Below are 12000 nucleotides of genomic sequence, written 5' to 3' on the forward strand. Positions count from 1 at the left end.
CCCACTTTACAGCAATAAAGCGATCTAGTTAATTTGCTCTTTGTTTTCCTGTATACCACAGCAAACACCCACTCAGGGGCATGAACCCAAAGAACCTAAATAACGAAAGGGAATTTGTCTAAAGCCATCTCAATCAAGATGGGCGCTTTAGGGGAGTTGAGAACTTGGGCTGAGCCAGGCTGGTTTGCTTCTGGAGGAGATCCCGAGAATGCCCAGGCAAGACCATGCAACCCTCTGGGCCCCCATCTGGTGTGCATCCAAGAGACAGAACCAGCAGTCTGAGTTGTTGGGACATTCAGTTTTTAATGAACACTTTAAATAAGCTGGGTATATATTACTAGCAATTATTATTAATAATAAAAAACACAGAGTTCTGCATTCACCAGTGCATTGTGCAGGAGGGAGGAAAGCCGGCTCCCACCCTTGCCGGGGGCCAGGCAGCCTAGCTGTGCTGCCCACTGGCCCCATCCCCATGATGCCAGGATGGCATCCTGGCCCCTCTGCCAGCATCCTGCTCCCAAACCTGTGTGCCAGAGGCGTAAGAGGTGCTGTGCTGTCTCAGCACCCAACCCTCAGCACTCAGCATCGGTCAGGCAGGGACAACCCCAGTGCTGGCAATCCTCCCCGTGCACTGCCCATGGGCATTGCCCCTCTAAGGTCCCCTGCCCTCTTCTCCCCATGTCAGGGACTGGCTGTGCTCCCCACGCTTGTGGACACAGATGGGTTCACCCACCAGCCCCCCAGGATCCCCAGAAATACACATACACACGCTGACCTCTCTACCCCAGCCCAGTCCCTCTCACCCACCTGGGTGCAGGGAATTCCCAGTTCTCCCAAGATAGCAGGCTTATGGTATGCCCCTCTGCGAGAGCCTGCAAAGGGGTGAGCCCCTGGGGAAAGGGAGTCCTGGATCCAGGGCTTGAGCCCCGTGGCCCCTGCGGGGGACCAGCCCTGCCGCTTGGGGCAGTGCTCAGGGCAGCGGTGTTATTGCACTTTGGTCCCCAGCAGAGACCCAGCCCACCTCCAGGGTTCCCTGCAGATCCCCAAGGCTGATCCTGGTGGGGTGGGTGCCCGAGTGCCTGGGCAGCGCCACGGCAGCCACAGCACTTGGCACCATGGCCACTGGTGGCTACCATGTGCCGAGTGATGAGACCATGGGGATATGCCAGGCTCCTGCACTGCCCAGTGCTGTGGCTGCAGAGGGGTGCAAGGGGCAGCTGGATTCAGCCCCACTCCCCAGGGTCCCCATCACTAGGACTGTGCCTCTGGCAGCTTCAGGCTGGGCTCAGCCAGCACTGGCCCTGGAGCCTTCTGGTGTTGGCCCCGATCATGGCAGATGAGGCTTTTGGCCTCGCAGTTGAGGTTCTGGTAGCGGGGCGGGCTGGGCGCTGGCCGGTGGCAGATGGAGGCAAAGCTGAAGCTGAAGGGACTCAGACAGCAGCCAGGGCAGGGCAGCACTTCATCCTGCTCCAGCATGGCCCCAGAGCTGTGCCCAGGCAGCATGGCCGAGCGCTCCGTCCGCTCCAGCGCTGCTGCACAGGAGATGCTGAGCTCAGAGAAGCCATGCTCCAGCCCACTGCCCCAGGCCAGAGGTTTGCTGACCATCACGTGGTTGTTGTTGATGAGGAGCCTGTTGGGGGCTCGCACGTCCGGCTGCCAGGGCCGCGTGCCCGAGGATGCAGTGCGGATGAAGTTGCTGTTGAGGGGGAGCGAGGTGGGCTGCAGTGGCTCAGAGCTGTCTGGGCCACAGTCCATCTGCTCCTCTGCCCTAGAGCTGGGGGTGGAGGCTCCTCCCCACGCTGGGGGAGGAAGGAGGGTGGGGGGCTGGGGGTCTTCAGGGGGCTGAGAGGACCCCACACCCAGCTCCAGGCCCCCCCGGTGGGGCAGCTCAGGAGAGGAGGGCAGAGAGTGGCACTTGCGGGGGCTGGTGGTGGGTGCTGAGAAGTCACACTGCACCTCCACGGCGGGCTCAGGCGTCACGGGGTTGCCGAGCTCCAGCGGGGCAGGGGGTGGCAGGTCGAAGGTGAGCGAGATGACCGACTTGCTCGGTGTATCAAAGAGCTTTATCTTCCCCCCCTTCAGGTCCTCACGCTGGGAGAAGGGGTTGACACGAGGAGATGTCTCCTTGGACCTGGCCCCGCTGTAAGGCTCCAGTGGCCACAGCAAGGCAGGTGACTTGGGAGGGAACATGTCAGACTGGCTGCGGGACAGGCGCTGGTCCGGCTGCAGGTGCTGTGTCCCCAGCTCACGTAGGGGCGACTGCTCGGTGTGGCTGGCTGACCTCCTGGCCACCCCTGGGCATGGGCACAGGGGAGTGTCACCAGCAGCCAGCAGCTGCCCGTGTGGGGTGCTACACGGTGTGGGGCACCCAACAACTTAGGGGCGCACCCCAAGGGTGGAACAGGGACCAGCTCTACCCTGCAGACCTCACACACCCGTCTCCTTCCTCTACAGCTGATGAGGTAGGATGGGAAACCCCACACTCCCCCATCTTTACACCCTGCTAGGGCCTGTCCCCAAGGTGCCCACGTACCAGTGAGTGTGGCTGCGGTTCCAGATGCAGGCAGGCTCTCCCCGATGCCAAACAGCGTGGCCCTGGCACCCTCGGTGCCCAGCTGGTGCTGCAGGATGCTCTCCAGGCACTGCGTGATTTCCAGGAATGAGGGGCGGGAGGTGGGCTCCATCTGTGGGCAGGAGGGATTCCCCATCAGGTCTGTGCCTCCTCAAACACCCCAGGGAGCCCTGCAGAGCAAAGGCAGCTCCCTGCTCTCCCTGTAAGCAGGCAAGGCAGCCTGTCCTGCCCTCCTGTCCTGCCAGGAAGGGCAGTCAGCGGAGGTGGGGGTCTCACACTGCAGCAGTGAAAAGCCAGCTGGAGGAAGGCCGCCGGGCAGTCAATTCCCACCATGGTGCGGAAAGTGGTGATGTCCAGACCAAAATCCTGCACCACGGAAAGGAAGAAGAGTAAGGTTGGGTCTCGTGGGGCACCACAAGGCCCCGGGGACCCAACGCAGCCTGGCCCTCTCCCCACTGTGCTGTCACACCCCAGCTGGGACACAGCACAGGATGTCACCCCAAATTGGGCTAAGGTTGCGGGATGCTAGGCCACAGGTATCGCTTCTGCTCTCTGCCTGAACCCAACTGCCCTGATCTCTTTTTCAGGCTCACTATGGGTTCTGAGGTTACCGGCAGACTATCCCTCCCTGGGCAGCAAGCTGGACTCAGCACGTTGGTCCTGAGATGTGGGACCAATCCTGCACATGGGTCTCTGCCCAACCCAGAATGGCCCCCCTTGTTTGATGAAGTGGTCCCAGCCCCAGTGCTGCTACCCAGAACTCCCCCTATTCCCATCCCAGAGAGTCACCTCAGTGCGGGGCAGGTAGTCGGGGTCAGCTGGGACACGAGCGATGGTCTCGCACAGGATGATGCCATATGCAAACACATCGGCCTGCAGAGAGTGGGGAGTCAGGGAGATGTCCTGCAGCCCTGAGGTGATGCCCACCATTCTGCAAGGCCACATCCCTTCTCCTCCCTGCACAGCCACACTGGGGCTCTGGCACCTCGTCACCAGTGTGATGACCGATGCCTTCCCTCGAGGTGCACTCCAGGATTGCAAACTCTGCAAACCACTGGCAGCACAAGCCTGAGTACAGCCCCACACAGGGCAGCCTCACCTTCTCATTGTAGATCTCCCCACGCAGCACTTCGGGTGCCATCCAGTACGGGGAGCCCACCACGGCCAGTGGCTCCTTCTCACTGCCCTCACTGGCATGAGGAGACATGGTGGAATATCAGAGGCTGCCCAGTCCCCCAAATGTCCAACCTCCCATCCCCCTGCTGTGGCAGCCCAGATCACCAGCTCCATCTCCCTTCCTGGGCTAACCCTCCTCCATGCACCCTACAAACTCATCTCTCCCCAGTCACACCACCCCCTTCTTCATCCCCTCCTAGCCATTCCCAAACTGCTCCTGGAGTCCACCCTGCCAGGGACTACCTCACCATCCCCATTCCTACCCTTTTAGCTGCATCCCCAATGCCCATCCCTCTCCAGCTTCTGGTCTGAGTGGGCTCCAGGGATGGGGTGGACAGGTGGATGCCACCCACGTACCTGTAGGTGGGGATCTTTTCTGCCAAGCCGAAGTCGCCCACTACAGCAGTGTAGCCACTGGCTTCGCAGCGTACCAGGCAGTTCTGTGGGCACAGGAGGTCCTGTCACACCATCTGCACCAGCCCTGCCTCCCTGGCCACTCCCAGCTTCAGGATGCCCCAGCGCAGCACAGCCTCCTGCTCCCCAGCCTGCCACGCCTGGGGCAGCAAGGCAGCGGGTACGGGACAGCGAGGGCAGTGCGGTGCCCTGGAACACCCCGTACCTTGGAGGTGAGGTCACGGTGGAAAATGCCCTTGGAGTGCAGGTAGTGTAGGCCACGGGCAATGTCGAGGGCCAGCTTGACACGCATGGACCAGGAGAGGGGCACAGGGCTGTCCAGCAGCTGCTCCAGGTTCCCACCATTGATGTACTGATGGGAAGAGCCGGACCATCACATCACAGCATCCCTCCCCCACATAACACTGGATCCCCATCTCTCATCCTAATGCATATTCCAACCATGCCACAGCCTCCCAGAAGGCTTTGCCCGCACGTGTCACAAGCCAAGAACATGTCCCCATAGGTTTCACTGTCCCTTCCCCAGGCCTGCAGGAGCCCTGAGACTCACGGCTGTTGCCACACTCTTACCTCCGTCAGTGCATGCAGCTGTCCCTGGTGCACACACACACCCATGAACCTGTGAGATAGAGGGGACCTGAGGGTGGCTGTGGCAGAGACCAGCCCCAAGAGCTTATCCAGCATCAGCAGTAGCTCCAAACCCCCAGTCTAGGGAAAAGGGGGGCAATGGGGCTGGCAGTGGGGAAGCAGGTCCTACCTGAGGATGTTGGGGTGCGAGAGGCGATTCATCAGCTGCACCTCCCGTAGCATGTTGCCCCGGTTGCTGGTCAGCTTGTTCATCTTCAGCACCATGATCTGCCCCGACTGGCGGTGCCGCACCTGGAGGGGGATGCAGGGAAAGCTGAGCCCCACGTACCTCTGCAGCCCCCATGGACACCAGGTTTCACCCAGCTCCCACCCCAGCTCCAGAGAGGGGAGCTAAGCATCTCATGGCACCCCAGGGAACACTAGGGCTAGGGGGGCACCTTCCCCACATCTCCAAGCAGTTCTAGTACCGATGACACACAGCCCTTCCTTCCTGGGGCACCCTGCTTGTTATGCTCTCTCCACCATGTTACACTGCCCTGAACTCCTGAGAGGTAACAACAGCTCCCATAAGCTGTGAGCCCAGCTCTTTTTTGGGTCAGCACCGCCCAGCCAGACCCTACCAGCATGGGGTGGAGAAAAGAGGGGAAACACTGCCCCTCAGAACCAGCTCTAGGTGTGGCCAACTGCTGTAGTGCTTGACCCTAGTCTGGCAGGGCATGGAGCCTGGGTGAGCTGTATATTTAGCCAGCCCCAGCCCGACACCGTCATGCGATCTGGGGGCCTGGTCCCCTGCCAAGAACAGCAGCTGGAGCATGGCCAAGCACGGACACCCCATCCATCTGCAGCTCCCTGGCATGTGCAGGACAAGGGAAGAGCACGGGATGCCCTGACCTAGCACTGTTATGGGGGGGCCCAAACCAGTGCTGAGGGTCCCCTCCTGAGCTGGTGGTGTGGGTGGGGTGCCACCCACACCTCGGAGCAGCAGCTGACCAGGGGGACAACCCAGTGGATCCCGGCTGCCCCCCAGCATACACGGAGCTGCGCACGGAGGCGCAGGCATTCCTCAGCGCTGCCGTCAGCTCCCTGCTCTTCTCCTTTTTAGTCGATGCTGGTTGAGGCTGCTGAGCCAGTGCCAGCCCCTGGCCAGCCCCACAAAACCCCTACAACACCCCTCACCTCAGGGATTGCCTTCCCAGGCAAAACACAGGGTGCTGGCTGGAGGCAGGATCCCCAGCACACCCATCCCACTCACAGCTTGGCCCTTGTCCCTACAACAGAGGGAGGCTGGCATGCTGAGCCCTCCAGGGTTCTCCTCTCACCCCATGGCTGGCATTGCTCCTGGGGTGCATGCCATGATGGTGGGGATCTATCCAGCAGAAAATACCCAAGGCATGGGGCAGCAGCACATCCCTTCAAAAGGGCCTGTGGAAAATAAGTGCTCTGTGAAGATCCTTCTGCATGTCTGTGTGCACTGATGCCAAACCAGTCCCAGTCAGAGTGGAAATGAGAGGGGATAACCGTGCTGTGCCACCATCAGCTCATTGAGCTCATGGAGAGGCTTTGAATAATTCAGCGGACACCTGCCTGTGGGTACGCTGCTCCAGTTACACCTGTGTCACCTCCAGCCAGCCCCAGACAGCCAGCTGGCACTCCTGACCCACCAACAGGGCCCACGTGACAGCAGAGCTCAGAATGGACCCTGGACAAGTGGAAAGGGGACACCCCAAACACCTGCCACCACAGGCCCCTATCCTGGCACCCCACCATGCTGCAGGCAGAAGGGAGGGCGGATTTCCCCATGCCTCCTCCTTGCTGAGCACTGGACATACTGAGCTCCTGGGCTCAGGGAGAGCCTGTCCCAGGGTGACACTGCAGTGTCTGCTGTGGGGAGCACTCAGAATGCTCCATCTAATGGTGCTCCAAGTCCTCCCTGTGCTCACTACCCTGCTCACCACACCACTGCCCAGCAGCACCTGGAACTGCTGCCATCCTGATTCCCTAGGGCTCCTTGGTCACACCTGGACCAAGGGGCAACCCCACCCCACTTCAACCATTGCTGTTGTCCCTCCACCCCATCCCTGTCAGTGGGGCAGCTGAGGCCAGCACCAGAAACAGAAACGGGGCTTTCATCCAGGCTTCAGTGCAGGCTTTAAGAAGGGGGCTTAAAAGTGATTGAAGCAGGGTAGGCACAGTCTCCCTTGGTCCCTCCAGCTCCCCACAGAGCTAGGGGTTGAGGAACGCAGAGCCCGGACAAGGCCAGCAGGATCCACAGCGCTGCCAAGCCTCTGGCACTGCGTGCTGCCCAGCAAAACCCATCACTCCTGACCCAGCTCTCCTGGTGGCAGTGCTTCCTTCCCTTCCCATGCCATGTGGGGCTGGCAGGACTGGCTCGGTCAGTTTGGCTGGCACCAGCAGCTGCCAGACGGCAGGACCCAGCTCAGTGGTGCAGGCAGGCTCATCCCGCTGGGATGGCTGGAGGCAGCAAGGCTCCGGCGCCACGCGCCCACGTCAGGAATGCTGTGAGGCACGCACAATGCTGGCACTCGTGGCCATGTGCCGTAGGGCTGGCCAGCTCCCTGCCAGCAGCAGCGGCCGTACATCAGGGAGCAGCATCTGGTGGGCACCAGCTCAGCCCGACATGGTTGGGAGGTGCCCGTAGCTTAATTCCTCATTAAAAAGCCACCTGCCATTGGAACAGGCTGACTGAGGTCTGAGCACAGTCACATGATGCTGGACACCTTAAGATTGGAGGAGAGGCAGCCTGGGGGAGGGAAGGTCTGGTGAAAGCTGCTTCTCCAGGAATTATCCCAGCTCCTGGCCAGTACAGCCCTGCCCTGATACCTTTTTCAGTGACTCCATTCCCATGAGGCATGATGTCCTTGAGGCTGTCGGCTGCCCAATGTCCTGAGCTCACTTGCAAGGCCCTGTTCTGCTATCTCTCCTGCAAGTTCTCTGGCTCAAGGCCAGCCCATACCTGGGACAGCAGGGAAGGAATTATGCTCCCTTTCCATGGCTCCCACAGGCACTGGCCAGTATAGCCACTCTGACCCTAGCACCAGCCCAGCGCCCTGGCCACCCTCCGACACACACACAGGGCAAAGGGCACCAGCCATAACTGCAGGGGGACTGAAGCCCCCCACTAAGGGGTTTCCTCCCTCACTGACATCCAGGGAAGGCAGCAGGCAGCACAACCTCCTCGGGCAGGAAGGTGTCCCCTCTCGACTCTCTCATGCACTCTGGCATGGTGCCCAGGAATCCCAGCGCATTCCCTGGAGCTGAGCTCAGCCAGGCAGCCGTGTGGGGCTGCAGGGGGAGGGCAAGCCACTTGTCCCCCACCCAGGAAACAGGCAAGCCCTTGCCCCTCACTGATGCTCCCTGGCATCCCACATGGCTGGTCCATTGGGCACTTCATGGGGGTACCGTGGCTGAGCCAGGGGGCCGTGGCATGTTGGTCCCCATCCCATCTGCCGCCAGCACACAGGGCTGGGGGATGGGACGGGCTGGCGGCAGCCCCAGCCTGGGCACAAGGGATCTGAGCTCTTTTAACAGCGGAAATTAGAGTCTTATTTAAAGAGCATGCTAATCAGAGCAAGCAGACGGCCAGCTCCCTCCCCACAGCCGAACTCCTGTCTAGCCATGGGGCAAAGCTCCCTGACATCTCCCCACCCGGGGGTCTCAGCAGCCAGCCCCCCTGCATCCTGCACAGGGGACAGCCTGCCACATAGCCCCACTCTCCGCATGTTCCCTTGTCCCCTGCCCCACACAGGCAAGGCACAGTCACAGTGGGACACCATCCTGCACCCATCACCCCTGTGGGAGGGGTGCAAGGGAGCTAGCAATGCCACTGGTAACCCCACAGCCACCCACAACAGCTGCATCTGAGCTCACAGAAATCCCAGTAACACAATTGGGTGGGACTGGAAAATGTGCTCATCAAATGGAAAAGGCAGAATCAGTCAAGACAGACTTTCTCTGAGGAAGACAAAGCACCTGCTCCTGGAGAGTGTTTGAGCATCGGCAACCCCCACCTCCTGCTTTCCCAGGAGCAGCACTGTGGGCACACCAGGAGCCGGGGCAGTGCCAGTGTTGCACCGTGGTGGCAGATCACTGCCTGCCTGACTGGCAAGCCTGGAGCATGCCCTGTGATAGAGCAGGAGAGGGGCTGGCAGGTCTCCAGCTGGTCCACACAACACGTTTACTGTGCCCAGGACTCCCAAGTGGCAACTGCGGTGCCAGGGCTGCTCCCAGCCTTGCCATGGCTGGCTGACCTTGGCTAATTCACTTCCTCCCTGCTTGCCTTAGTTTCCCCATCAGTGCCATGCTGCCTCATTCTGCTCTGTAAAACAAGGCAAGGTCCCCGATGAAGGGCAGCAGATAAGAGGGAGGTACTTGCTCCATTAGTTGCACTGGAAAAATTGGAAGTAAATAGAAAATCCCAAAGGTTGGTGGGGAAGTGAGCAGAGATGGGCAAGTGGCAGTTATGCCAAAACCCTCTCCTGAGCTCTGCCCATGCTGGGAGCTGGTAATCCACACAAACACACACACACAAAAGGCCACGGAAATGGGGCGCTGGGCAGAGCATCATAGAGTTGCACCCTGAGAAATGGCATTTCCAAGACGATGTGCAGCATCACGGCATGAGGCTCAGATTCATATGAATGAAGGCCTCTGGATCCGTCCCCAAGGATGCTGCCCACAGCCCCCGTGTCTGCTGCAGACAGCACATGGGAAAGTAAGTGAGGGATTTGGGGAAGAGATGCAACAGTGGTTTAAGGGCTGGAGAAAATGCCTGGCACAAACAGGCATGGCTCAATCTGCTCAGTCAATTGGAAATAGAGAGGTGGCTTCCTGCAATGTCTGTATATCTGAGAAAATGGGGGGGCTAGTGCCTGAAATTGCACAGGGAAAGGCAATGAGAACCAGCTGCTCCAGAGGGAAAACAGCCCTGCTCTGCAGCACAGTGGGGGATCAGCTATGAACAAGCGCCATGAAAAAGAGCAGCTTCTTGTGACTGGTGTCTCCTGTTTGCTCTGTACAGCCTTTCTGAGAGAGGTGCTTGACTGGAGGGGCTAGCTTGGGACACCAGGGCTTGGACACACTGAGCCCTTTGGCTATAGTGCTGAGAAGACAGTCAGATGCTTGTCAGCATGCTGCCTGGCCCTGGCTCAACTGCACACCAGGACTGAGCTACCTGTGCAGGGGCACAGTTGTCCAGGTCCCTTCCCTGAGCCACTCACCCACCAAGGCTGGAATGCTGTAGGACTCTGCAGACACACAGAGGAGACAGATTCAAGTGCCCACAGCCTTGGAGAGCTACAGAAGGAACAAGGGAGGTGGGAGGAAAATGGGTCCTGGGCTGCCCTGCCAAGCTCTGTTCTCCTCACAAGCTCTGGCGGCCAAGCCCCAACTCAGATCCCAGGCTTACCCCACCATCCTGCTGAGCTCTTGGACTCAACCCACCGCACGGGCACAAAGCCCCATCTGGCCCCCTCCCATCCCTGCTTCCTTGCCACCATGCACACATGTCGACTACCGACCCTGATCCCCTTCCCACCCCTCAACCTTTGCCAATCCCCCAAATCCTACATGCCAGTGGCCCCACAAGAACCTAAACAATGTATGGGAGAGCATTTTGCAGCTCCCGCACAGACCGGGAAAACAAACAGCGAGGCAAGAAGAGACCGTGGCCTCGCTGAGACACAGGAGCATCCATTATTAAAGAACTATATCCATGCCTGACATTATTAAATGCCTCCCTCTGAACCAAGGTGCTGCTGTGCACTCCAAGCCAGAGATCAATAGCAGGAACCCAGCCAGCAGGGAGGTCATGGCTCCACTGGGAGCTCCAGGAGGGAGAATGGAGGAGAGGGACCTCTCTGCACACTCTCCATGGCCCCTCACAGGACCCCTCTTTTGTGGCTGTAGAGGAGACAGGTCTTGTGGTCTCCCTACTGAGTGGGGAATGGTCTCAGAGCTGGAGAGGGGCCCCAGGGTATCACCAGGATGTGAATGCTCAGTTGTGCTGCCTGTGACCCCAGTGACAGGTAGTGGGGGTGGTGCCCAGCCCTAAGCTGCCCTTTGAGGGATATGAAGCCCCTAGATCACTACTTACGGGCAGTCCTAGCCCAGTGCCTTATGGCACCTTAAGTGAAGCCGAGGCTCAAAACAACACATGCCGGGAGAGGTGGGGGTGACATCGAGGCACAGCCCTTCATTCCCAGCAGCAGTGCATTGGGTTGGCCGGATATTGCCACCATGCACTTCTGCCTCTCTGCTGGAGACCCTGAGCTCCTCACCAGCACTCACACCCCCCTATCCTGGGCACGGGCCACACACAGGCATCCCCACCCTGATAGTCCCAGAGGGGATGGAGGACAAAGGCAGCTCTGGGGACTCAGCCAGGAGTCAGCTCCACGCTGTTCTACGGCATCACACCCCTGCCCCACAGCCAAACACCCTCCCTTGGGGAATCCGGCACATTACCTGCCCAGCAGGCCCGGCAACGCCGGACATCACCTTGGAGTGGCTAAGAACGCTACCTGGATTCCCCGCCACAGGCACACCCTGGGTGGGCTCGGCTGTCCAGCCTTTTGACAGGAGTCCCCGGGGCTCGGCTGCCCGCCATCCGAACCCCGCGCACCCCACGGCGCAGCGCTCGGAGCGCTCAGCCTCCCTGGCTGTAAACAGAGCCGGCGCTCCCCTCCCCCTGCCCGGGGGGATGGAGGCACAACGCCCCGGCCGGGACGGGGCGAGCGGCGCCGTCCCCATGTCCCCTCCGCCCGCCACCGCCTCCAACACCCCCCAGCCTCGCCGGCTGCCGGAGCTGGAGGGGGGAATCACAGTCCGCAGCCGAGGGCGCGGCCGGGGCTGCGTTGTTGCCGCGGTCCCGGGGGACGCCCGATCCCGGCGGGATGCCCCGCGGACCTCCATCCCCGCTCCCGCCCCGCACACCTTGAAGACCTCGGAGAAGAAGCCGGCCCCGATCTTCTCGCAGTAGAAGTCGTCGATGCGCGCCAGGGTGGAGACGGCGCTGCGCAGCGCCCAGTACGAGGAGGGCCGCAGCCGCCCGCAGCCCGGCCACGGCCCCGCCGCCTCCCCCTCGCCTTCCCCGGGCCGCCGCGGCAGCTTCTCCCACTCCATGTCGGTCCCGCCGAGCACCCCCAGCGCCATTCACATCCCCGCCGGGGCAGCCGCGCGGCCGGGGCGCCGCCGCTCTCCCGGCCCCCGGGGCGATGCTAGCGGCGGCGGCG

At 60.8% G+C, this 12000-nt stretch overlaps 1 protein-coding gene across 1 annotated transcript; it reads right to left on the minus strand.

Moving 5' to 3' along the window:
• Positions 1-283: 283 nt before the first annotated feature.
• TESK1 (testis associated actin remodelling kinase 1) lies at positions 284-11954 on the minus strand. The gene is made up of 10 exons (XM_005528018.3): positions 11702-11954; positions 4920-5041; positions 4733-4781; positions 4368-4514; positions 4106-4188; positions 3672-3762; positions 3362-3445; positions 2849-2938; positions 2534-2684; positions 284-2294 (listed from the first exon to the last, which is right to left on the minus strand). Exons 1-10 carry the CDS (start codon positions 11918-11920, stop codon positions 1252-1254), a joined length of 2079 nt encoding a protein of 692 aa, XP_005528075.1. The 5' UTR covers positions 11921-11954; the 3' UTR covers positions 284-1251.
• Between the last annotated feature and the right edge of the window lie 46 nt (positions 11955-12000).

This window comes from Pseudopodoces humilis, chromosome 4 (assembly GCF_049639895.1).
Source record: "Pseudopodoces humilis isolate 2021_Gansu_Grassland_sample_001 chromosome 4, ASM4963989v1, whole genome shotgun sequence".
NCBI classification, from domain to species: domain Eukaryota; kingdom Metazoa; phylum Chordata; class Aves; order Passeriformes; family Paridae; genus Pseudopodoces; species Pseudopodoces humilis.